Source organism: Pseudonaja textilis, chromosome 3 (genome assembly GCF_049901715.1).
Source record: "Pseudonaja textilis isolate UNSWEBS1 chromosome 3, rPseTex1.2, whole genome shotgun sequence".
NCBI classification, from domain to species: domain Eukaryota; kingdom Metazoa; phylum Chordata; class Lepidosauria; order Squamata; family Elapidae; genus Pseudonaja; species Pseudonaja textilis.
This window is the reverse complement of record NC_141992.1, coordinates 72296433-72323786: the sequence shown is the minus strand read 5'-3', so window position 1 is coordinate 72323786 and position 27354 is coordinate 72296433. Positions and strand designations below refer to the sequence as shown.

Below are 27354 nucleotides of genomic sequence, written 5' to 3'. Positions count from 1 at the left end.
CTGGATTTGCTTAATGACCATGTGATTTACTCAACTTCAGTGACTCAATTAACAACTGCTTTGCTTAACAACAGAAGCTCTATTTCCCAACTATGGTCATATGTTGACACTACCTATATGTGAATAACTGCCTGATTTCATGAGCAGTCCCAACAGAAGGATAAATAACAATACAAACTCTCTTCTTTTGGCCTAAGAATAGTAATTGCAAGTCTCTTTAAACATTGTTTCATGTATTTAATAAGTCTGATTTCCCCCCTTAATTTCACTTAGATGAAAATCTCTTCTTTTAGTTCCCCTGGCTCCCTAACTGGAGAATTTTTCATCCCTTTGGATCTTACAACATCTGGAGTAGGTTTTGACAGTGGGAACGGGGCTCCAAAAGGATGGGAACTGCCCTTATTTTATGGGCAAAACGGGTTAGCTGAAAACCACATAGAAATTCCAATATTTATATTTCTTACTCTATGACTATTATCATACAAAAATATTTGTAGCTTGCCCTCCTGTGTGAAAGAGACCAAATTGGTACGCTATCCAATGGTTTTTAAATATGTCTCTTTAAAATAAAAGAGTCTAACGGGAAGAGAGAAAAAAGTCTTACTATGCTTTATGTAATAGTTTATCAAACCTGCATAATGTAACATGATTTGCTATAACTGCCAAAGTCACTAGGAAGATATAAATCACTGAACAATTAGGGTAAAGAAGTATATAATATCCATCAGTGGTAAGAGCTTCTCCTTCCTCTAAATAAACAGGATATAATAGAGTATCTTGTAATATTTCTATCGAACAGATTATCCCAGGTTTTCTGGTCCTCCTTCACATTTTCACACTTCTTAAGAACTCTTTTTTTCAATGCACTTGGGAATATGTAAGTTTAGCCTACACCTGTGGGGAGGACTGTTAACACTCATTGATTGGTGCTTTATATGTCCAATGTTTTTAATCCCATGTTCTGACCTTTTGTAAGCTGCCCATGGCCTATAGAAATTTAGCTGCACAGAAGGTCTGGGTAAATATAAATAAATAATTCTGGAAATCCTGCAAGAGTCAAGCAAGATAGCAGTAATCTCTTACTTAGGATGTCAACTGCTGTTCTACAATACTGTAAAATGGAAAATGGGCTTTGGAAGGTTTGTAGCTCAATTTTGTCAAATTGTTTCATTCCCAGGCCCGTATTTCAAATATTGCTAGTGCTAAAGATACAGATACCTAGATTGAGAATTCTTGGTGTTGAAGAAATAGAGAATTATAAAGTGAATACTGTAACACCAAAGGCAGTCAATGTATAAAAACTGTTCCTTTTTTAAAAATAAGTTTATAATATAACCGTTCCAATTATACAATGCCACTGTATACTGGTTATATAAAAACTGTTCCTGAACAACATTAGCACATACTCTGGAAAAAATAGCATCTCTACCATAAGAAAATCTGAAAGTTTCTCAAAATGTAAGAACAATCCTTAGCCAAAATATTTCTAACACATTTATTTTATAGATTAGTTATAATGTAAGGTACATATATTTTTTCTGTTGCTTATGTGGTATTTTTTTTAACTTTTTAAAACTTTCAGAAAACCCAGGGCTTCATGGCACGGAAGAAATTTTGAAATCAAAGGTTGCCATCTAATTAACAGTTTCAAATTTTTGCAAAAACACAGGTTTGGTTCTTTACACAATAGCTGAAGAAAAATGTTTAAGACTAAAGAAAATAAAATTTAAAAAAAATGAGGAAGGGAGGCTGTGTTACATCTCCACTGTTCCTGCATTTGCCACTTTTCATTTATCACTTTGGAAGTCTGTCCCATCTGTGCTTGGCTTTAAAAATGCTCTTTGTTTCCATTCTAATTTGTTTGCTTTCTTGCTGTAATTTCAACAAGTACAATTCCCAACAAATTGCTTTTGCCCTTTTTTTGATTATCATATGCTCATTATTATACTTTACCAAGAGAAAAGTATGAAGATGAGATTCCAGGAGCAATCTATCTGGGTGAGGTGTTTTAATCAATGGTTGAGCTCTGGTGATTAAACAGAGACTTCTGTTTTGGCAAGATAACATTAGTTTCTCCTGTCATGCTCCAAAAGCCACTGGGAATCTTCTGCAGATCATTAGATATGCTACAATAAAGCTTTGGTACATTCCCTTTTCTTCCTTAAATTACTTCTTCACTGTCCTATCATTTCCCGTCACTATTGGCACTGCATTATTATTATCGCTCCCCTGAAACATGCACCAGAGCTATGTCTCCAGGCCATTGGATGCCATTTTCAATTGAGGGTTCCACTTCAAAAATATAAATTAAGAAAATTTCATTATCTCCTGCCAGGGGCCATTATTCACCACTGTTCTAAGAAAGATTAAAAATGCAAGATCTATAGTCCTGAACAAATACTCCAGTATTAAAAAGAGGATCTGGGTGTAAACGACAAGGCTAATATACTGGGACTAACTGAAATTAAGACTGAATCTACAAACTGAGATCACAGGGTATAGTCAAAGCTAATTCTAACAGACAGTTGAATTCTAAATTCACAATCCCATCACATATGGGAGAGCAAGTCTTAACACACCTAGAAGCAAATCTGATGTAAATTGCATCAGCTTCATTTCAAAGCCACGGGACTTATATAAGTTTTCTCTCAATGGAAGTCAGGTTTATATGATTGAAATGTGCATCAGTAGGTCTAGACTCAAACAATGCTGACCATATTCGTAATGCTATAATATACTGAACTTTCTAAAAGTTTTCTTGCAAATCTACTTTGGTTCCAGAAGTTGTTGAACGTATTTTTTAATATGTAGTGTGTATCTGTGCAGTTTTATGCAGTTACCCCAAATATATATATTTAACCTGACAGCAACAGATGCTACTGTATCTCACCCTATTTGGGCAGATCATGAGTGACATTTTGCTCTTTAAAAGAATCAACAGAATTCATGTAGCAGTTATTTCTGCATATTGCAGACAGAAACTTCAAAACACATGTGACTACATCTCATTTTAATTTTAACAAATCTGACTTATAAATATATAAAATTGCCATATAATGGGGAATCTAGCCCACTTGGGACTGCTTGAGATGCTTGATGGTGGCTGGCCTGCACATATGTAAGCACACATGCTTTTGTTTATGCAAATACACACAGATATTTGTCCCCTGAAAAATCATGGAGTGAAAAAATAGAGTCTGTATAAAAGGCAATAATTTTCAGTACATAAGGGGAACCACAGATGAATAGTTTTCTTTAATTGTTTAATAGCTGATGATTTATTGGACATTATTAATTAATAAATAAACATAAGGAAAGTAAATGTAGTGCAATTAATATAACATAGGAGGTATTGCATAGTAATGATCATTTGTCATAATTAATGCAATAAGTAATGCTTGGGGCAGATATTTTAAAATGTAATATAAATACTAAATACAGCAATCTTTTTCTGTTTTTCTTATTCTTAAAATCAATAAAGGGGAACAAATTAACTTGAAGTAAATTGGCAATTGTCTATTGAAATGCAAGAACCCTATGAATTTTTTGCAAGTAAAAACCAAAAGGACACGATCCATTAAGCAAAAATCTTATAGTACTACACAATTCGTGAAGTTTTGGCATGACTAAAAGCAGTGGTGCCAGGAACAGTTATTTGAAACTATCAGAGGTATTTTGAAGGATGTACAACATGTCAAAGGACTGAGCAACAGCTGAATAAGGCAATGAACAGAAAACAAGAGGTCACTTTGAATGTGTATTTCCATTTAAGAAAGGCACTTTTTGATTCAAGCTAGTTCTACGTAATTTCCGCTACTTAAAAATCCAACAGAATATTGGCTGCAACTAAAAGTTACAACTACATTATGCCACTGGCATAGCGGAGTTTCTTGTGGACCCTCATGTAGATGCTAGCTGCTTAGCTTGTATGGTTGCAACCGGATGTAATGTGTCATTTATTTATTTCATAGCTTTTATATGGATGCCCATCTTAAACAAGTAACTTTAAATGGCCAACAACTAATACAGAAAACATGATAAAACTTCTATGAATAAACAATACAATGAAAAAAACCGATGCAATGCACTGCCTAACCCATAATATGAACACACACATATTGGTTTCTACTAACATCTTAACTCTAATGTCTAGGAAGAAAGCCAAGTCTTCACAGCCTTTCAGATCTTCCATAGAGCAGGTATTTATTTATTTATTTATTGTAAATTTTATTTGAGTTTTCACAAAGAGAAAAAAAATACAAATAAAACATCTTGTTTGAAAGTAGCGTAATCCCGGGTTACATTTCTTTGTACAGACACAAATTCAGGTTCATGCTCATTTTTATATTCTATTCCATATCTTATTACTATTTTACATTTTCTGCATAGCTTCTCCCCTCTTTTAATTTTCTCAATTTTATTTTAATTATCTCATCTCAATTCAAATCATTGTATTTATATTTTTTGTCTGTCCTGTTTCAATTATCTATTATCTTTCCTCATTAAACAAAATTTCTCCTGTAGTTACTGATTGGAGTATGACGCCTTTATATCTTTTCCCTAAAGTTGTAACATTCAATATAATACATAACTTCCATTCAGATTCTGCTTGGTACATTTTTAAAATACACACTGTATTCTTAAAAAAAGAAAAAATTATAAATGTATATAATTAAAAAAACATTCCATTCCAATTCAATTCTATCATTAATATTTATATTCATTAAAGTCTTTAACATCTTTAACATTACTTTTCAATTAAATATCATACTTCTATGGGAACAATTATAAGCTTTCCACAGTTAATTCCAGCCCCCTCTTCACTTATATTTTATAAAACATTAACTAATTAAAATGTTCCCGTTCCTTCCTAATTCAATTTTCTCATTTATTTTATTTCACTTATTTTATCCACAAACATTTCACTAAGTTACACTAACTATTTTATCCTTCATTTTAATCATACGTTGTTTCCAATTTTCTAAAGATAATTTCTATTACTAATATAACAATACAATCTTATGTACCTTTACAGAATCCCTTTTTCAGTTAGATTTTCACCCATTATCTCTAAATAGGTGCTGTTTCTCTATATCCTGCTCCAGTCCTTTGTAACTTCTTTTCCTTTCCTTCTTCCCTCTCTTCTTCTCTCTCCCTTTTTTACCCCCTTGTCTCCCTACCTCTGTTTCTCTCTTCTGTATTCCCCTTTTATGTTGCTTTCCAGTATTATACTTATTTTTCGAATTATTTTTCTTTTCTTTGGTTGTTTTTCTAAGTCTTAAATTCTCCATTCTCTTTCTCCCCTTTCCTTTTTCTTTCCCACATAAAATTGCTTGTTCATTAAAGATGGCTTCTTCTTTGTCCCAGTCTTCTTGTTTTGCAGTCATTTCTTGTTGTTTCTCATAGTTCCAAATCTCCATTTCTAAGAATTGAAAAATAAAGCCAAAAGAACCCTTCCCTTCTTGTGCATCTTCTTTGTACTTTTTAAGTTCCATTTTCAATTCATCCAGAAGTGGTGCCATTGTATACATTTTTAAACAACCACCTGATTGATTTTAGTCATTCAAATATAATAACCAAGAATCCAAAGATCACCAAATAATCCAAATACACGCAAGCTGCTTCTTTTTTGCTCTTTTTTTTTCACTTTCTCTTCCTGGGGTTACTATTTAATTGCAAAGTTTCAGTTAAAATGTATCTTTTAGAAGTCTTGTTGAAGTTTTACTGTAGATTCTTTTTAATTCCAGGCAGTCTAGGGAAGGAGAGAGAAGAAAAAAGCCAAACCTTTCCCTTTTCACTTTCCTTCGCTGCTTCCGACTCTTCTTTGGGAGTGATGTTATTTTTTGTAAGTTTAAATTCCAGGGTACCTTAGTTGTTGCTTTTACAATTTAACCCGGTCAACCAAAACTTTCATTTCTTATCTTCCTCCTGCACATTCTTTTCCAGTCGAGTTCTCCTTTGTGGTGGCCATTTCTTACCATCGCTGCAACTGCCTTCAGGAAAGGGAGTAATGGCCAGCTGAGGAGGAGAGATACGGCTCTCCTCAACCCTGCTGGTGGTCTCCCCCCTCTTCACCACCTCTATGGGGTGGCTTAGCCCCAAAACCAGCCGGCTTGGGGCGCTCCAGTGGCGAGCCCAGATAGAAACCGCGCATGATCACGGATTTCTGTCTGTCGCTGAAGCCCTTCAAACCGAAGTCCCTTCAAACATGCTTTCTTATAGGAACAAAATTGCTTATTATTGTAAGCATTATCAACTGAGTGAAAATGAAATAAAACAGATAAACTAAGCTAGTATGTAAAAAAAAAAAAAAATTCCCTATAAATTATGCTCTGGGTGACATGTTCCCTTATGGCTGGTGGTTATCCACAAATGTGTCTTCTTATTGGCAATTCTCTTCTCTCTAATAAGACACGTCTGGTACCTACTTTATTGTCTTTTTAACTCCAGGCAAAGTTTTTATTATTTCAGGATTTTTAATATTAACTTTCTATTTATGCTTGAATAGAAACATTTAATTCAACTCATCTCGGTTGCCTAGTAATCATTTTAATTATCCATTTAATTGTTTGTATATTACACTTTTGTATGCTTTTCTGAGTTTTGTGTTATACTTATTCATTTAAAATGTTAGATACTGGTTTTCAAAATATGTTATAAGCCACTCTGGAAAACTTTTTGTTTTGAAGAAAGTCCTATAAATTCTTAAATAAAGTCATTAAAAAGATGAAATTCTCAAACAATGGGAAATTTCCTATGATCTAAAAGAGGAAAGCTGAATTCCTACATGCAAAGTTATTATCTGTTCCCTGGGACTTCTCAGAAAACTGCTTAGCTCTCCCATATATTTCCACTCTAAATGTAAAGCTATCAGATATCTATTACTCTGAAATGTATTGCCTATTATTAAGGAGAGTTAGGCACAATAATTCTACAGTCCTTTAAACATGGCTAATTCAGTAAGCACTATACTGCTGATGTTTGGAGAAAAATATTGTCTGCTTACTGTAGAAATACTGAATGTGATTGCTTATTTCAAACAATCTAAAGTGATCCTCAAAAGCTAAGCAGAGTCAGATTTGATGAGTACTTAAAAGAAAAATGATCCAGTACCAATCAGGGCTCAGAAACAACATTTCATCCTGAGAATTTTGATCATCTCTATATTTTTGTCAATAAAAATGATGTGACACCAAAGGTGCCTTTTCAGTTCTGATCAGAACCAAAGAAGCTTATTGGATGAGAAGCGAAACGTCTTCAAGGAGAAACAAAGAAAGTCAAATTGCCATTTGAAAAGAACCTTTTGGACAGCCATGATGTGGATGACTGAAAATCTCCCTAGACAGAAATGATATGGATATCTCTATGGAATAATCAGGAGCTGTGCCTTACTGGATGGGAGATTTTATCTTAAAATATCCTCATGAGTGATATAGAAAGGATAAAGAGTAAATCTGGGAAGAAACATTGCATGCAACCAAACTTGTTTATAAATTACATCTTAGTAGTTAAATATACATAAAGGGTTAAACATTTTAAAGTGTCAAGATTGTTTCTCCCTTTTCTTGTTTTAAAGTGATTCTCTGATTACTAGCCAGGATTTACAATGCTAACAATATGCAAATGTTCTTTTATATAATGTGATTTGCATATATGTTAAATAAAATTTGAAAAGTGCCTCTAAAACTCCTTTAATCTTTTTTAATTAGCAAAATAAGCAATTTAAAAATAGCAACAACAATTTGTTAATAAAAACTCTGATATGTTAGATGCCTTGATAATTCTGAGCCATTTTACAAGACCTTTGGGTCAGTTTAATGCAAATTAGGCTTGAGTCACCCAGAGTCTTATTAATCCAGACCAACTTCCTGGTTTACAAAACTGCACATTCAACATAAAAGTGGCTTAATTTTAGGAGCAAAATAAAGCATATTTATTTGCAGAGTAGACCACTGAGACTCCTTTTATTTCAAGGGGTCATCGTGTCAAAACATAATGTAGGGGCACAGTTATCACACACATATACAGTGAATAAATGTGTATGTACTTCTTTATTTAAACATTCATATGATGCCTAGAGTTTCCAAACTTCTCCTTGGATAATTACAATGTATTGCCATATATTGGAGCCAGTGTCAATTAGGGCCAATTATTCATGAAAATGTTTCCCCATTGCAGTTTTCACATACAGAAACTATCACTCCCCATTTTGACAGAGGAAATGGGAAATCGCTATGGGATGTCCTAGTTAAGATTTAAATTAGAAAGAAACTTGTTACCGGGCCTTATAAAAGATATGGAATAATAGGACATAACCTTGCAAAACCTTGGCATCCTCCCTACTACAACCTGTAAATTATCTGCAGAAATTACCCATTCTTGTGAGGCAGGTTATTTTTCTCTCATTGGGGAGGGAGGGGAGAGAAGAGGAGGGGGACCTTTAAATATTTAATTAGTAGCATGATATGAAGACAATTGTGCATGCCAAGCACTTCTATCCTCAGCCTATGCTCATCCTAATTACACTCAAATTTACATTGGTCATTGCAAACTTCTGGCACTTCTAATTACTTGTTCCTTAAAGATCCTTCCATGGAAACATATTTTTCATTCTCACAGTTCTGGATTTCCCTAAATAGGCCATTAATTACTTTCTCAGGGTCTTCCAGCAGTCATTCAAATCTAGGATGGGGACAGCTAGTGTATTTTTTTAGTGGGACAACCCCATTTTCAAGGGTGTCTCTTTGTATATCTTGCAGTGTCTCCACTGTATTTATAAAACACTGCAGCCCATTTCAATATGAAGTAAAGTATTTTTTAAACAAATCTAAAATAATAATCTGGCTAATTATTTCCTAGTGATACATGTGTCTTTTTTTTTTTTTGCTTTCCTTTTTGAACTGATTAAACAGAAATTTGAGATCTCTTTCCAGCATACATATTTTAATTATCCATTTATGGCTTTAAAAGTATTAATGTCAAACTGTGGGGTTAAGAATCAAAGGAATGCCCTTGGATTTGATCTGCTGATTTCCTTACCATCTTTTTTTCTTCATGTATATGGACAGCTTAAAGTATTTGACAGAAGTGCTGTCCCCTAGGAAGGGCCTTTAATCATATAACTTCCAGTGCTGTCATTTGTTATTTAAACAGAAGTTTGGTAAGTTTGTGCTAGAAGCATTGTGTAAATGTTATTATTTTATTCCCTCAAGAGCTCGGACATCATGAAAAGAATGACTATTTATCAGTGACAAAGCAGTATCTCACCACAGTTAGTGGGAAATTTATAAAATTTGTAATGGAAAATTTATAGTGAAAAATTTACTAAACTTTCCAGAATTCTCTTTAAAAAAATATTACATTTCCAAAAAAAGCATAACCTTTGAAAAGGGAGTGCTACAAATTCCCATACATATTTTGCTAGAATCAGTATGATTCATTCATAAGCTACAATCCGTTTTTAGTAAAGAAAAAACAGGCTGGAAACAGTACTTTGACTCTCCGTTTTCAATCAAAAGCAAGTTTAGAAGTACAAGCGGCATATGAGGAGATATACCAGCTCACCACACTAAGCTTGTATTTAATTAAGCTGAAAATGTTCATAATCTAATCCTTTTTCAAGTTGCCTTCCTCCACAAGAGGATCTGTGTTTGCACAATTAAAAAGGCTCACTTTAACCTGACCTAACTAATGTATTAGATGTAAATCCTTCCCTATTGAAATAAGTGCTGGGATGACAGCAGGACAGGAATCACAAGAAAAGAAAAAGCCTATTTATCATGCATAACATTGATAGCATTCATGATAACAGAGGCCTGATCATGTGTATTTAATTTTACCTAAATTTTACCTAAATTATTCTTTCATTCAGAATACTCTGAGGGACCTTTATACTATGTCTCAGTCACCAAAGGGGGGAAAAACTAGGGATGTTAAACACAGAAAGTAAGAAGTTTTGCATTTATAAGTAAAGGAATAATGGACTAACAAACTTCATGTATTTGACAGGAAGCAAACTTTCAGATCTCGAAGCATCTTTTTAACCCCAAGTTCACACATCCACACCCTGCAGGGTGTAGGTAAATGATAAGTAAATGGTGGCTTGTTTGAAATAAGAGAAGAAAAAAGAACTGCGTGACCAGTTATGCATCTGGGGGATGGAGTCTGATTTATGGTAAAATAAAAGGCTTTGCAAAGCTCATAAAATGCCTAGATTAAAGACATGTTCAACATGATTACCCTGTTTAGGTAAAAAACCACAGCAAGAAAGCAGGTAATACAAGAGTTGAAGAGTATGCCTAAAGATAAAAGAGGAGATAAGTCATAAGTTAAGAGAGAGATGCTTTAACATCAAGATCATGCTTTTGTTTATGGTTTATGGTTTGATGAAACATAGCCCAGCTCAGTTTTCTCATGCTTGGACTATATCAAGTATAATGTTCACAATACAACAGAATGTTGTATTATAGCTCCCAATGATGTAAAATGACTGGGCATGTCTGTGGGTCTGTCTATCCATCCATCTTTCTACAGGTAGCCCGAGCTTAGTGACTGTTCATTCAGTGACTGCTCAAAATTACCACTGCACTGGACAAAGGAACTTACAATTCGTGCATGACATTATGGTGGTTGCAGTGACCCCTTAGCCACATGATCATGATCTGCATGTTTGGCAACCTGTTGGCACTTAAAACTCCTTGACAGGTACCTGGTAGTTGTGTCATTGCCATTTGCAGTCTTCCCTGCCAGCTTCCTCAAAAAGTCAATGGGAAAGCCAGCATGGAATGTTATAAGGTGCTGCCGCCTACTAAGAGGACTCCATCTCACTTCTGGGCACTGGCTGAAAAATCCATTGAAATCAAAGAAGGATTTTCAGCTACAAAAGTTTTACATCGCCAGAGTGAAGAGGCAGCATAGAATGGTGTGGTGGCCTAGAGGTGGAGCTCTCATCTCATAATCAGGAGGCTGTGAGTTCGATCCTAGATAGAGGCAGATATTTTTCTCTCTGGATGCTCTGAGAATATATCTGCTGAAAAAAAAACCTCCATATTGGCCACAGGAAGGGCACCCAGCTAGTAAACAGTCTCCATTCAGTTGCCCTGATTCTACCCCTCAGGGGATTATGAAGTCATTAAAAGAAGATAGTAAAAGTGGATAGTGAAGAGGCAGCATGGTAAGGAGCACTCAGTGCCTCATGGTAGTGGGGAGGCCCTGGAGGCCTGGTGCAGGCTGCTTGTGTGTCTCCTGGTTTAGCAGCTGAAAATATTTGTTGATTTCAGGAGAGAGGATTTTCAGCTCCAGTGCAGGAAGGTACTGTAAGGAGCATGGGTTGCCTCAGAGGAATGGTTGAAGCTCAGCAAAGGACATGCTCATGTGTTTTGACTCAGGGCCTACAATTTTTTCTTGTATTTCAGAGGATTTTCAACAACTGAGTGGAGAAACATTCATGCACAGCTTGCATCAGATCTCCCAGGGTCTTGCCTACCTCATTGCCATATCTAAGATTCCACTTAATCCATCCAAGACTGTTTAATGACTGTAACCTAGAGTACCTATATTGTGCTTGTTAAGCAGCCACTTAGGATCATACTTAATGACTGTTTTGGTCAATAACTAAGATTCTGGAGCCAATTGTGGTCATTAAGCAAGGACTGTCTCATCCATCCACCCATATCCACCCGATGGATATCCACGATAGACAATAAACATATATAAATTGCTCATACATACTTCTTATTTACTGCAGATTTCTTCAGGCCTCCCTCAAAAATCAAAAAGGTGAGATGAGGACACAAACTCTGTGCCTTCTTTGCTTCCATTCACGATGTTCCCTAGCATCTGAAGATTTCTTTTACCTGAGAATGGAATTCCTGAGCAACAGGGTCCCCTGTTGTAGAAATATGGCACTACATTCAGCCAAATGCAGTCAAACTTTATCTGACAATTGGAGGCCAATTCCTCATTAATTCTATACTTATACTAACAAATGTCTGAAGACATTTACTGGAACTCCCAAGAATAGCTTTATGGAGAACAATAGCTCTCTTCCTGTATTATTCAATGTATAGGGAAGCCAAGGGATTAAATTATAAGGGGGGGACACACCTTTGGCATTGTCCCAACATACTTCCATTTCCTTGCTTTCATTCTTAGCTTCTATGTGTTGAAGGAATTTGGAGAGACATCTTTCTGTATTAGTAGGCAATCTTTCAATTGTACTGTCTATTAAAGTGGCTTGTGGGTTAATGCATCCATTGTGAATAAAGTGGGAATGCAAAAATCTTCTGCTTCTATGAAATCATTTTAAAAGGGAGACAGGGACTTCAAGAAAATAACAGATTGGTACAATAGTGCAGCAGCATTACTATGCTCTCAACAGAAAATTGAAATGGGAAGCTTACCATATTTTTTAAAAAAATACCCAATTCACATTTCAGTAGCAAGGTAAAACTATTACTCTGAATGAAACATTTACTCTACATTACTCTTAAACCACATTAGCTTCATAGCATTAACTTGCTTTATGGGTTCAGTTGATCATGACCTATAAAATGTTAAGCAGAACTGCTTTAAATATCCACTAACACCATGCATGGGACTGAGAGCACAAGGCAGTGTTTTATGAAGCGGGGAAAGTGTCCCCTTATGAAAAACTAGCACATACTCTTATGTCACTGATATAAACAGGGTACACATGTTAAATAATATATAACACTGGCAATGTTTTTCTAAGCAACAGGAAGGCAGACTGAGTTTATTTTAGTTCCTGTTCTTTTCCAACAGAAATGCACGTACACAAAGACAAAACATGTTCAAATATGAAATTCATATGCAGGAAAGCTGAGAATCCCCTTTTGTTCTCTGTTAATGAACAAATTCTGTGTTTTTAGGGGAAGAATATAAGCCTGGAATTACTTTTTGAGTAACGTTGGCCAATGTCTTTGGCAATTATGATTTCATTAATTAAAACCAGAACCAAAGAAACATGCTATTGTTCTTACATTTGACCCCTACAATTTTGCATTTCAGCCATTTTTGTAGCACAAAATGTCATCAGAAGTTACTAATTCAGCACCAGATGGTTTGTAAAAATGTAAAGTTCATATTTTAAAGATACTTTTTCAAAGTTAACAGCAAAAGCCTAATACAATTCCAAAGGCAAGGATAGGACATTTTAAACAACAAAAACTATTCCCGCTACTTTTTATTAGAAGATGTTGACATGTACAAAAACATATATTCACAATATTTATTCAGCATTATCTACCCACCCATCAATCTGTGTTTGTGGGAGAAAAAAGAGGGTCAAGCTTATGAAAGCAAGGTGATAATACAAATCTATTCCTTTTCTACATGCATCAAACCTTACTAGGCACACCCAAAAGACATGTCATAAGCAGCAACTGTCATGCCCCTGGTGGAGACTGACTCTGAGGAAGAGGAGGAACACTCAACAGGGAGTGGAAATGTGGCTCCAGAGGTGGTGGAAGCTAGGGAAGGGCAGAGGCCGGCTGAGCAGTTAGAGGAGAACCCAAGCCCATCCCCTATCTATCCTAGGGCACGCAGGGAGGAGAGGATCAGGGTAAAACTCAGGAGGAGAGGGCCATGATCCTCTTCATGGATTGCAGATAGGAGATTTGCATAAGAGTTTGGATCTGCATGCTAACAGAAGCTGGAGACAAATTAGAGTTTTAGTCCTAAAGAAGGTTTATCTTGGTTGGCGTTCTTCCAACAGACTGCACCTGGTTATCTTCCTGAAGTTGGCAATTATCTATCCTGGTCTATCGTGGAACTTTATACAGTATGGTTTGTTTTTGGTTTTTGCTTTGTTATCGGCTCTTTGAATTTGAACTGTGTTTCTTTCCTTTGAAATGTTATTTTGAAAATAGTTTACTCCTCCACTGTGAACAATTAAACAGTGAAGCCAAGTTAAAGTCATTAAAGGACTTTTACTTGCATTTTGGTTTTTGTTATATTTCTGACATATTCTGGGTCATCACAGCAACACTGAATGTTAGTTAGTCCTGGATAAAGCAATTTTACACATGTTCTTAGGAAGCATTTTGTTTTTACTATTTTTTAAAATGTAACTTAAAGTTGAACACATAAAATCAGCCAGTAAAAGTATTGTTGTCCTGATGTTCATTGACCTAACATCTCATCTTCATTTATTTCTTTAGTGCATCAGTTCTACTTACTATATGATTTTCTACAGGTTTCCTATATACAGACAGGTTTAATCATTTCACATAGGTACCACATTACTGTAAATTGCACAACTATCATATAATATATAAAATACCACAATGGAAACTTCAGAGCAATTTGACCTCGTGGTTATTTGGCTAACTCTGCTTCATGATATCCAGTGCAGTTAATTACACATTTTTGATGTTAATAATGTCTGTCAGTTTCAAGCATAAATTGTCTTTGATTAATATTTAAACTGTGTTTGAATAAAAATAATTGTGGTTATATTTCCTATTCAGCAGCCATTATGGCTTACTAGAGGCCTCTTTAGGAAAAAGAGCAAGCTAAATGGCTCAGCTGTCCTTACTACAGGAAGCTTAAAATCACTTTTCATCACTGTACCAACCAGTAATATAATTAAAGCTATCCTACGATTGGGATGAGTGTGTGAAGTGTTTATGCACTACTAAGCACAATTACAGCATGCTAGTACTGTCTTATTATTTTGTATAACCAATATAAAAAACAGTAGCATTGTTAGAGAAAAAAGGATGTGTTTTGATAAACTGAAATGAACCTGCAAGAGGACAGCAGTGATAATGGTAGCTTTTTTTAAAAAAAAAAGTTCATTCTAAATGTATTCAGTACACAATGTACTCAGTAGTCTCAGTTCCAAAATTCAGCAGCTGGGTTGAACAGAAAGACGAAAGGAAGAGAGGAATTAGATTTGCTATGAAACAAATGTAGTCCCTTGGGAGTCTTGAGGTTTGGCACAAAATCCAATCTGCAATTTAAAGCTCTTATTTTCAAAGTATTTTTAAATTAATATACTGCTAATTCATATAAGTGTCAGATCTGCTCTTTCTTTTCTGTTAAGGCAAGTGCCTTTCATCAGCACGTATTTGGTCATTTGAAGGCCTTAGCATAAACAGAAACTGTTTTACTATACCACAGCCGAACATAACATAATTGAGTAGAAAATACTATGGCCCATCAGTGAATTTATCATTTATCTATGTTGAAATACTTATAAAATAATAAATTACTTTCTTATGGTAAAGCAAGTTGTAACTCTTGAGCTAAGACTATCACAACATTCTGTTTATAGAGGAATTCCCCTTCACTGAAACATAATTTTCCATTACCAATATAAATAATTCTCACTGTTCACATAAAAAGTCAGTTATTTGGGTTAACAATTATTAGAACTAATTGAGTCTAAGTGACTTATTGCTAAATCAGTGTGCAGAAAGATATAAGAGTCAGAAGCTAACTTATTGGATGAAACGTATTACAATAGGAGATGATGAGGGAAGCATTAGCCAGAGGTATGAAGGTGCTGGTTGAAATCCTGACTGGCATGAAATTCATTTAGTGGCTCTGTGTCTGTTACCATTTTCAACCCTAAACTATGTCACTGAGTTTTTCAGACAATAAAAAAGATTGGGACAAATCATGTAAGTGGTTTGAGTTCCTGGAGGAAAAAGTGGACTATATACATTTAATAAATAACATTATAAAGATATACCTTTCAAAAGATAAGTCCTTCATTTCAGAGTAGCCACTGATCGACTTTCAAGAGTTCTTTTTAAGAATGTCAGAAAATTCAAATGCATTTGTCACTGTTTCTGATAAGCTTGTTTAGTGACAACACTGAAGAAAATGTAGGTAAGAAAAGCACTGAAACTCTCAAATTCTACTTGGGAACTAACTATTATTAAAATATGATTCAGTTATATGTGACTCCTTGGTCAAATAAAGCCACCATCATTCCTTTTTCCTAAAGAGTTCATATGCAACCAATATTAAAAACTAACCATAAATAGAAAACACTTTGCAAACACCACATCAAAATACAAATGCACTGTCTGAGATGACCATGGAGAAAGAATGTCTGTGTTTCTTCATCCACTTTGATGTAACCTGAAGCCAGCTCTACATAAAAGAATGCTTAAGAGAATGCGTCTGGCTCTGATAATCATGTACAGTAGAGGTTTGTCAAGTATCTCTCAGATTCTGATAGTAAAAACCAGTGACGTACTAAAAGAAAATATGGGTCTGATATTTGAGATCAGTAATTTACAATGACAGTTTTCATGTTCATTCATCCAGAAGCACGCTTGTTCAAATTAGTATCTTATTTGTGACAATCAATACAATCATTTTTGGAGCAGATAAAGGACAAAAAGTTATTAAATCCACAGAGGAAAAAGAAAGAGACAAATTCAGACTGTTGTTGACTCTATAAGACACATTTCCTACAGATGTATTTTTAAAAATAACAGCTGTTTTGATCCACAACAGAAACAACTGCCATTTTGAAAACTTTTGATTCTAAAAAGTCAGTTGAATACTGATAACCTGATTTCTTTACAAGAAATAGAAGAAATGGTATAAATCCATGGGAAACCTGCAATTGTAACAATCTTATATTTTCAGTATACTTTACTGAACCAGTTTTTCTGCACTGTCACAAAGTAATATAACCAATATTTGCAATATGATTCCAAAGAGGGTGCCGTGTTGTGTGTTAATTTGTATGGGTGGCCACAGTTGAGTTTTAACATGAGAAGCCATACAAAAGTTTTAAATAAACAAAGAAGGATGCCATCTTCTCAAATTTGTTCAGCAGACTTGAGGATTAAGGGACCAAAGTAACCAAGAACTGATGATATCAATCAGATAAGATAGATGATTTCCTGATCCAACCTTCCAATTCTATGATCATCCATGAAAGACTTTCCTTTTATTCTTTATCTTTAGAAAAAAGGACAGCCTTGTTTTCACTTGAAAGGAAGCTCATCTGATAAACCTGCACTTAAAAAAAAAAGTTTGACAAGGGCGGAAATGCATGCAAATGACACTTGGATAGGAGCTGGGTCAGAAAAGTAATTTAGTTTGTGGGTTTTTTTCCTATCCGTATGTCAATCATGTTGAGAAAAGCTATTAAAAACATCATTTGGTATAAGTTATTTGTTTCTTAGAGGACATGTCAACTCCTGAGAAAAAGAGTGTTGGGGTGGGGTGGAGAGAGAGAAAGAAAGAAAGAAATCTTCAATGAAGTTCTAAGAATTTTAAATAGACTGTCTGCTAACCTAGAAATAGAAAGGTCAGAGTGCAAACTGTTCCTGTCTTGAGCTTTGACAGGCACAGCTATGTTCTAAGAAGAGTGAATGACTGACATAATGAAAGGAAGGGGATGTCCTGCAGTTTCAGAATGTAACATGGTTTCCACTTATTAATACTAGCGTAAAACACTAAATAAACTAGGCTTATTATCTTCATCTATGAAACATACTTTCATGCTGATATTCACTTGTAAAAGCACACAATCTGTGATGATGGTCATTTCTCTACCAGCAGCTTATAATAATTGATCTACTGCTGCAACAAAATAATAGTCATCATTACTTCCAAGGATGCCTGGGTGATGCTATGAAAATACTAATGGGCAAAAGGCCTACATAGCCTTTTTAAGCAATTGTAGGAAAATGAAATTGAAAGGATGATAGCAAATAAATTGTCACTGAAATAACGATAATAAACAATATTAGATTTACAATAATAGACTTACTTGTTTTCAAGTAACAGTTACAACACTAAAATTTGACTATATGTCTTGTTAAAGGGAAACTGAATTATTGGACCGAAATTCCCTTTAAAAAATGAAAGAGGGAGGGAAGGAAAAAGAAACCTGAATGAATTAGCAGTTTGGACTGATATTAAAGTAAATCCAAGAGGAAATCATTAGAATGTTTTTGCTTTTAGAAACTATATAGGCATGAGCGATTTTAAATTTATCTGTACATCTTTTTTTTTAAAGGCAAAAAAACTAGCACTGTTGTTATGCTGATTTAGATATTGATATGATAAATCATTTCTCAGTTTCATGAAGTAACATGAAAAGGGATTCCTGAGATTTAATTCTAATGAAAATTAAACTTATCTATAGAACTCCTAAGAAATTACCAGAAAAATCTGGATCTTTCATCATATATTCTTTCAATGATTTTTTTTTCAAGCTTTGAAATGAAACTGCAATTTCCCACAGATTTATCCAACAAAATTTGTTGTAATTCAGACAAAATGAAATAATAATGAAATTTCAAATTCTATACTTAATTATCATCACAACTCACCTGGGATCCAACTATAATCTAAAGAAATATATTAAAGCAAAATATTACTTTTTCAAACATGTGAAAGGACTTTCTTTGTAGCAATAAAGAATATGAACACATATGGCAAATTTCAATGAATTTTTAGCAAGTGAAATCAAAATTAGAGGGAAAGAAAACAAGTGAAATATTCTAGTGATCTGCCTAAAGCCTTCTATGTCATGTCAAGCACTGTTTGTATAAATTGTATTAGCAGACAATGGATTTTTTTTTTTAGTGGATTTTTCCACTGAGAGTCTCTAGGCTAGATTTGTAGCACAATACAGTTCTTACACTACAGAAGTGACGGTCTTGCAGCAAACCTGATGGGTAGGAAAAGGCAGGAAAGGAAGGCGGGAGAAGGGGGGGCGGGAAAGACAGCTTCTGTTGCACCACATACATAACTGGCGTCCCAGAAACCACTTTCACACTCTCCCATCCAGCCACTCCACCCATTAGGCAAAATATCCCAGGCCATCACCTATGCAAAGCAAGAACCATACAGTGGAGAATTTTTTAATGCTTGTTGGACTTGCAAACTTACAGACAGCATTTGAAAGATAATTCTTTATAAGTAGAAGACTAGTTGTGTGTATGTGTGTGTGTGTGTCTGTGTGTGTGTGTCTGTGTGTGTAGTGAGTTATGCTGAGTGTTATGGATTCTCCTAAGTATAGACTTTGGGGAAAAATGATTTCTTTGACATGTCAGAAAATAAAGATTTTTGACATCTAAGAAAATAAAAATCACATTTTTCCTTCTTTTCCTTTCTTTTCTTTTCCTTCCCTTCCCTTCCCTTCCTAAATGGAGCTTAGGGAAAATGCTCAATCTTGGTAGCAAGCTTTATTTAATGAGTGGATTTTTCTTCCTGAAATGGGGAGATCACATTGGAAAGTTTATTGAAGTTTCTTAAGATATTTATACTTGTAATTAAACCTTTGTCACTATGTTCTTTTTTATTAATATATTTTAATCAGCACTGCTTTTACCTTTGTGTCATAATTTTGTAGGCATCAGGGAGGAAACATTCAGTGTTCTCCATCTGGAAAGGGTCAGCATCACAGATCTTGTCATCTGTCCGTCCATAATTAGCACTCTCTATCATAATGACATCACTTCCTGGACACCGAAGATCAATAGAGTAGCCCTCACAGGACAATTCTCTCCTTACCAAACCAAATGGTAGTGCTGCTCGGCTAAAACCTTTAAAAAAAAAAATTGTATTATTAAATTATTCCCTCACAAATAAGTTAGAGAGATAACACCTAAACATGAGGGCATTTTTATACTTTTACCACCAAATGTATACCGTCCACAGCCCATCCTGGATTTTCTATGTAGATGGATGGGGATATTCATATAATAGAGCAGCTTGTTCACATCCTTTTTGAATCATGAGTTAAATGTGGTCATTATTCTGAATGCATCATTTTATAAATAAACACATGGTTGAAATCTGTTCTTTAAAAAAAATAAATTATGAACTTTAGAGCTTACAGGAAACATCCAGCAGAATTCAGGGTCCAAACAAGTCAAACTCTGGAAGAATTTTTACCCTAAGTGTGTAGTGGCGGCTGAGTGGCTGGGTCATTTTTTGGCCATCAGGTTTACAACATACTTCCAGCCAGGACCTTTGCTTAATGAGCCCTAGTTTGTGTTCTAACTAATTTAATTATTTTCAACAGATGTTTATGATTGGCTTTCTTCATCCTGGGTCAGCCCTTGCATTGACTTCACTTTAAACTCAAGTACTATGTCACAAGTATTATTTATTTTCCATGCTCTCTCCCATTCCCAGCCTATTGCTGAACTCAAGACAGCCTGAGAAGTTTACACAGCAAGGCTATGTTCTCTGCCTAGAATTAACAGAAAAAATAGGGCATCTGCTTGTTAAAAAAAAAAAACAAAAAAAAAAACAATAAAACGTTATGGGCTTATTAAACTTGATAATTTAAAACCTATGTGTTCTCTCAATTCTTCAATTTCTTTTGTTCATTTTGTTCTTTTAATCTCAGATCTGGTGCATAGGCATGTGGGATTTGTGTGTGCAATAGCTTTTTGATGAATGAATTTTTCAATGGTTTTTTTTTTTTTTTTGAGCTACGTGTTAATGTTGTTTAACTTCCTTTGCTTTAATGCAAACTATGATTATATTCTCACAATAAATCTAATTATAAAATGGTTCTGTGGCAAATGTTCAACCTGAGTTCCTACAATAACCAGAGAGTTGAAAACTTGGTTTATAAACCATTTTTAATAACGATTACCCAAACATATTATTTTGGTCCTGATTTATTTATCATAAATTATCCTCTGTGGCCTGTAGTGACTGGAAGTGGTATGTATTCTAGCCTGCATACTTAACCACTCAAAGTGGTTTTTATACCATGGCAAGATGCCATGTGCAGGATTCTCAGTGGATGCATCTGTCGCCCAACCATTTTACATTAAGTGTGATATGTGAGCAGACAAATTGGGATTTCCATCTTTATCAGATGCTGTAAAAGCATGACCAGCAGAAAAAATATCTTGTGATAAGCTGACTGCATTTCACACTTCTGTAAAGCTGGAATATTCGTCACAAAGTATGAAACTATTTGAACCAATTCCAATTCTCTGAGAACAGAATTCAAGGCCTATGTTGAGCCGGAAGGAGAAGCTCCTTGTTAAGGCTGCAGTCTGATATCTCTTATTTTTTATAAGGACGGCACTGGACATGTAACAAAATACAAAAGACATTTGAAGCATGTACAAAACACACAGTTCTTTCACTGGTAAAGCATCATAGCAGTTGCACTTAAAATCAAGGCTTTTTTATTTCCACAATAGGAGATTCAACTTTTAGTCAATATTAAGCTCCGCACTTTTCTTCTGATTGTATTTGCCCTCTGACAGTTGCACGTTGCTGCCAGCTACTGTGCCAGCCTCGAATACCGTTTTCTTATACACACAACTGAGTTAGCAACAGCTCTGTGCCTGACTGATAGCATGTGCTAACTGGGAAATGCAACTGACACAGATGGAAAACATTATGAAAAACAGGTGGGAGTATAACATAAGCCCCATAGCCTGGTTCTCTGAAGAAAAAGCATCACTACTGCATTTAACTTCTTATTAATGAAGTTATATGATTAGGGGACTGGAAGCTAAAATATATAAAGAACAGTTGCTGGAACTGGGTATGTCTAGTTTGATGAAAAGAAGGACTAGGGGTGACATTACAGAAGTGTTCCAGTATCTCAAGGGCTGCCACAAAGAAGAGGGAGTCAAGCTATTCTCCAAAGCACTTGAGGACAGGACAAGAAGCAATGGGTGGAAACTAATCAAGGAGAGAAGCAACCTAGTACTAAGGAGAAATTTCCTGACAGAGCAATTAATCAGTAAAACAACTTGCCTTCAGAAGTTGTGAACACTTCAACACTGGAAGCTTTTAGGAAGAGATTGGACAACCATTTGTCTAAATGGTATAGGGTTTCTTGCTAGAGCAGGAGGTTTAGGCTAGAAGACCTCCAAGGTCCCTTCCAACTCTTCTATTCTATTCTGTTCTGTTCTGTTTTGTTCTATTCCATTCTTCTCTTCATTGCATGGAGGGATCTAGAATTTTAGGAGATATGACGATTTTGACGAAGAGAAATATACCCCAGGAGAGTATGTGTAAGAGTGTCTGCCTATGTTGGACAAGTCCTTGAAAATTTCTCAGCAAAGTATTTTGGAAGTGGTCTGCCATTGCCTCCTTCCTATATCTGAGAGTGAGTGATTGGCCCAAGGTTACCCAGCTAGCCTAAAATTGGACTAGAATTCATGGACTCACAGTTTCTAGTCAGATTCCTTGATCATTTCACCAAACTGGTGCTCACCTCAATAATTAGCATATACAAGTAGTCCTCGAATTATGACCATAATTGAGCCAACAACATTTCTGTTGTTAAGTGAGACACTTATTAAGCAAGTGTTGCCCGATGTTACGACCTTTCTTACCACTGTTGTTAATTGAATCATCGCAGTCAGAAGGCTGCAAAAGGTGATCGTGTGACCTTGGGACACAGCAACCATCATAAATATGAACCAGTTGCCAAGCATCTGAATTTTGATCACATGACCCTGGAGTGATTCAAAGGTCATGTGAAAAATGGTCCTAAGTCACTTTTTTCAGTGCCACTATAATTTTGAACATTACTAAATGCACTGTTGTATGACTATCTGCACAAATTTTGCCATCAAAAAGAGGTAGTGTTTGAAACACAGAACAACTGCCAGTTTTTTTCCAATCTGCTAGCTTTCAGATGTGCTGCGTGTTCTGGCATGCAATGACTAAATTGTAATCTCACACATCTATAGTGCACTAAGTAACAGACACCGCAGGAATTCAAGAAATGCTACTTTATTGCTGTGTAGTAAGAGAATTTTGAAATCCAGTCCCAAATCTTCACTGTCCTTTTTAAAGACCACATAATCAAGATGGGATAGTTTTCTTTCTCACACTTTCTACTTCCTCAAGATTCAGTAACTGTTTTTCCTCTCCCACCACTTTCTCAAGGCTAGAACTAACTTTCTGAATAATGACAGAATAATACAATCTATCTTCTTTCTTGCCTAACGTTAACTGTTTCCACAATAGGCCTCTTTACTAGCTTTACTGTAAAAAACTAAAATAAAAGCAACAATTCCAAATACTACAGTCCAAAATTTCTTACAGGAAATATATGAAATATATAAGCCTTAATCAAAAGCTTTGGGTGGTTTGTTTGGATTTTTTTGTATTTGTTGTGGAAATCAGAACTCTTACTGTATTTCAATTGAGGTTGCCAGGACTATATAATTTAAAACCAGACAAAGTATCAGCAAATACATGGCAACATGCTTTAATATTAAGGGACACCATAATCACTGAGTCGTGAAACACTTCTTCTCTGAAAGTAGTTCAGCTGTATCGCTAAACCATGGGAATGAACAAACGCCAAGAAAATATGCATTAATAATTAAAAGCAGAAGGAATATTCTTGAGTTTGGTGGCTGGGAAGGATAGATTTATAGTGCAGAAAAAAACATTATACATTGCTGTCATCTAGATTTCTACAGTCTCTTCTCAACAATTCAGGAGAAGTGGTGGGAATGCAGTTTACATGCCTGTAAGTATTAGAGTAAAAAAAACACAGATGAGATTTTTTTAAGAGATTATCCTTCAATTTAGATTGCTCTATATTTTGGGCTGCTGCTAAACATAATAGTTAGCTTAAGCCTTGGTGAATTCCCAACATAGGTAGCACATTCCTCACCATCACCCTCTTTTTTTTTTCATTTTTTAAGAAAGAAAGAGTGAACCAGAGAGAAAAAAGCTGTGCAAAATGATGAGAAGTGGAAATCTCGCTATGAAATCCAAGACGTTAGCAGTATTAAATAAGCAAAGATATCTGTAACAATAAAGGTGAAAAACCTTCCCGCTTTTCTTTAGGAACCAGGTAAAGAACAGCAATTTTTTGAAAGCTGGGATATGGCAAAAAAAAAGTGTAGGTGTGCTTTATTTTACCTCTCAATAGAGAACTACAATGTGCAATAAGAGGGTAGTTTTGGTCTGTGATGAAATGTGCAACAGAACCTGGGAAAGTTAAGAGGAATCAGAATTGTTGCAAAAGACACATGATCCTATGAAAATAGATTCACAGCAACTCCATATTAAAATTATGTTAGATTCATAATTATGTTAAATTGAGTTGGGAACAGCTTTAACAATAACAATAGCAATTGCACTTACATACTGCTTTACAGTGCTTTACAACCCTGTCTAAGCACTTTACAAAGCCAGCATATTGCCATAAACAATTTGAGTCTGAATTTTACCCACCTTGGAAGGATGGTAGACTGAGTCAACTTTGAGACTGGTGAGATATGAACTGCCAAATTACAGGCAGCCGGCAGGCAGCAGAAATAGCCTGCAGCCCTGCACTCTAACCACTGTGCCACTGTGGCTCATAACAACCTTTCAAGATGCTGCTGTGTTACCCTCTTAATATGATTGTCCTAATAATCTAAGAATTAAATATATTTCCATTCAGAAGGCAATTGCAATTAAAGGGTTGTTTTACTTCTCCATACAGGTCTAACTCCTCTTTTCTCTATCATTGCAAAGTCTAGATTTAGGCTTGAATGAAACTACCCTAAATCATGTTCTTAAAGCTCATTAACCTTTTTTCTCCCTGGGACTGCTTCTTTGAACACATCAATGAAAAATATATTTTTGCTGCACACTTGCAACAAATAATTTCTTCTTCCCAATCAAACTTGGAAACTTAAACCTGTGGTACATTGAATTTGCAATACCTAGCAATGTCAGAAAAGCCTTCTTCTGAATTAGTGCAGAAACTACCCAGTGCTTTCACTGAGAAAAGAAGCCCCTACAAAGAAGCCCCTTTTTTCCTACTGAATGTGAAGAAGCAGTTGAAGTAACATCAAGGAAGCTGTTTTAGAAGAACAAAGCACTTCCAAAAGGTGCTTTACCACCATCAAAAGAGTGTGTTAGTCAAAGTATGGTCAAAATGAAGGCCCTCCTTTCCAGTTGTGCACCACCTCATTTCAGTTGCAAGTAGAGAACAATCAAAATATATTGCTTTCATTAATGCTGAGATAGCAAACCAACCATTCAGGTTTTCTGTATTGTAATTTACTAATGAACCTATCCTTCAAAAACAATCTTGAAATGCGGTACATAAACTGGTTTCAGCAGAACTATGGAGATAATGCATTTCAAGAAAGGATTTAAAGCAGAAGTGCCATGATGATTAAAATGCACTGTAAAACAACTCAAACATGTGCAATGATTTTTAAATGCTATTTGGCATCTAGTTATAAGATGCATGTACAGTTCATTCTTTAAAGAAATGAGAAGAAAAAGGAAATCCTAGAATTTTTTTAATGGTCAGAAGACAGCTGCATGCAATAAATAAACAAAATTGTGAAAGGCAATTCTGGCTTGTCTAAAACAAGGTGGAACGTTTATTAATTTCAGTAAGCTATATTAAACTATATATCTTCTGTACATATCTACCTATAATGCAGATATGTAAGATTACAGATATTTAGAGCAATATGTGCTTTTTAGGAAAAAAAAAATGTAACCCTGAAAATTAGGATAATTTGAATAGTGTAATTTGCATGTGTCAATTTGCACATTAGTGAAAAACCTATTTCTGCTGCATACTTGCAACAAATAATTCCTTCTTCCCAATCAAACTTGGAAATTTAAACCTGTGGTACCTTGTATTTGCAATATGTAGCAATTCATTACAGAGTGTCACCTATAAATTTAATAACTCTTGGATTTGCTCTTGATTATCTTTGGGACTGTTTGGTCCTGGTAGTCTGCTTATCCTATTTCAACTCATGAAAGGATCTTGTAATCCACCCTGTCCTACATCACACCATCTTTAGAGAATAATTTCTGGATTTATTCATTAAATTTTATTTTTCATTAATAGTTTTGTGACTTTATATCTTTCTGCTTGTTTTATTTATGTAGTCACCCAAAACCTTATGATTGGGACAGAATTTAATTATACTAAATATTTTTTTAAAAAACCACTTTCAGTTATGAAACTAAGACTGCTCTGTGGAAAAAGTAAGAACTAAAATATTTTCCAAAATATCTTCTATTTGGGACAAAAAAAAATATATGTCTTTCACTGCAAACAGGAATGTCCCTATAAACATAAACACAGCTTCTTATTCATCTGCACTTTATTTTTTTAATAAGATGCTTTATCAAATTTGAGAAAAGGTAAGCTGGTTGAGGAAAAATAGTGCTGAAAACGCTCAACATATAAACCATTTCTGGGGCAAACATTGGTTGTCTTACACATTTTTCTTGTAAAAAAGGGGAAACGTATGTAACTATATTTGTCCGATAAATAAACCAATTTTCTATGCTTATATCAGAAATTCAAACTTTGTTTTGCTGAAAATCTTTATGATATAGATGGTGTGCTTAATATAAACTTTTCTTCCCAGCCCATTTTTATTTCATAACATAAAGTTTCCACTAAGGAAGGCAAAGCAGGTAAAATAAACTGTTCCCCCTCACCTTAAATCAGCTTTCACAAACAGTTAAAATTGTTTGCAGAGATTTAGCAAACAACATGCTTTGTTCAATTTATTAGCCCTAACATTTGTTTAACTGTATTTCTGCAGTGAAAATATACCAGAATTAACAATGTTCTATTGTAATACAGATATAAAAATAAAAGTATACGCCCTTGACTATTTAAACTGCAAGTTGCTGCCATGGGATCTGCAGGAGGGATGGCGGAGGGACTTTCATTTTTTAATTTATCCCCAAACAAACAAATAAAATAGATTGTGACATTTAAATTTATATTAATATTGGCCTGGTAAAAGCATTAATATGCATATATTTATTTCCTGTACATGATTCCAAAAAAATGTATTAAAATCATCAAACATAATATTCATAAAAATACATAGATATTTCTATCAGGACTAAAATGATTGCCATTTAAAATAAAACATGCTAGTTTGTAGAATGAAAAAAGTCATCTTGCAAATATCACATTTTAAAAAAAAATAGAATTTGTTAATATTTTTTTGACAATCTTGTTACACTAAAAAACTTGATGAAATAACTTGAAATAAATGCACTGTTTTGATATTTTGTATTAATTATATTATGGTAGTATAGGTCATGAGTAAATCAGTGACTACTGACAAGTTTAACATATAAGGTAGATTATTTTCTTTTTTGTTCTGTATTTTTCTATCTTTTTTGTTTTTTTTCTTTTGATTTCATTGTTTGAAGTTTTAAATATATTTAGAAGTTTTGTCTCTTATTGTAATGATGTAATTATATAAAAAAGAAAAGATATTTTTTATGTTTCTGATCAATCAAAACATCGTACAGAAAATTCAATACACTACTGAGTATTAGCATTCTGAATTCAGAGCAAGGAACACATTCACATTCATATATGAGTTCTACTATTAAGATTATTAGGATTTTTTC

General features: G+C 34.7%; 1 protein-coding gene across 16 annotated transcripts in view; it reads right to left on the bottom strand.

Annotated features, from left to right (window-relative positions):
• The window catches only part of ADGRL2 (adhesion G protein-coupled receptor L2), a 361637-nt gene that overhangs the window by 78468 nt on the left and 255815 nt on the right, over positions 1–27354 (bottom strand). For all 16 annotated transcript variants that reach the window (XM_087930083.1, XM_087930085.1, XM_087930086.1 and 13 more), the window contains one exon: positions 19334–19547. In XM_087930083.1, coding sequence (XP_087786209.1) covers positions 19334–19547 — 214 coding nt within the window. The remainder of the gene's footprint in view (positions 1–19333; positions 19548–27354) is intronic.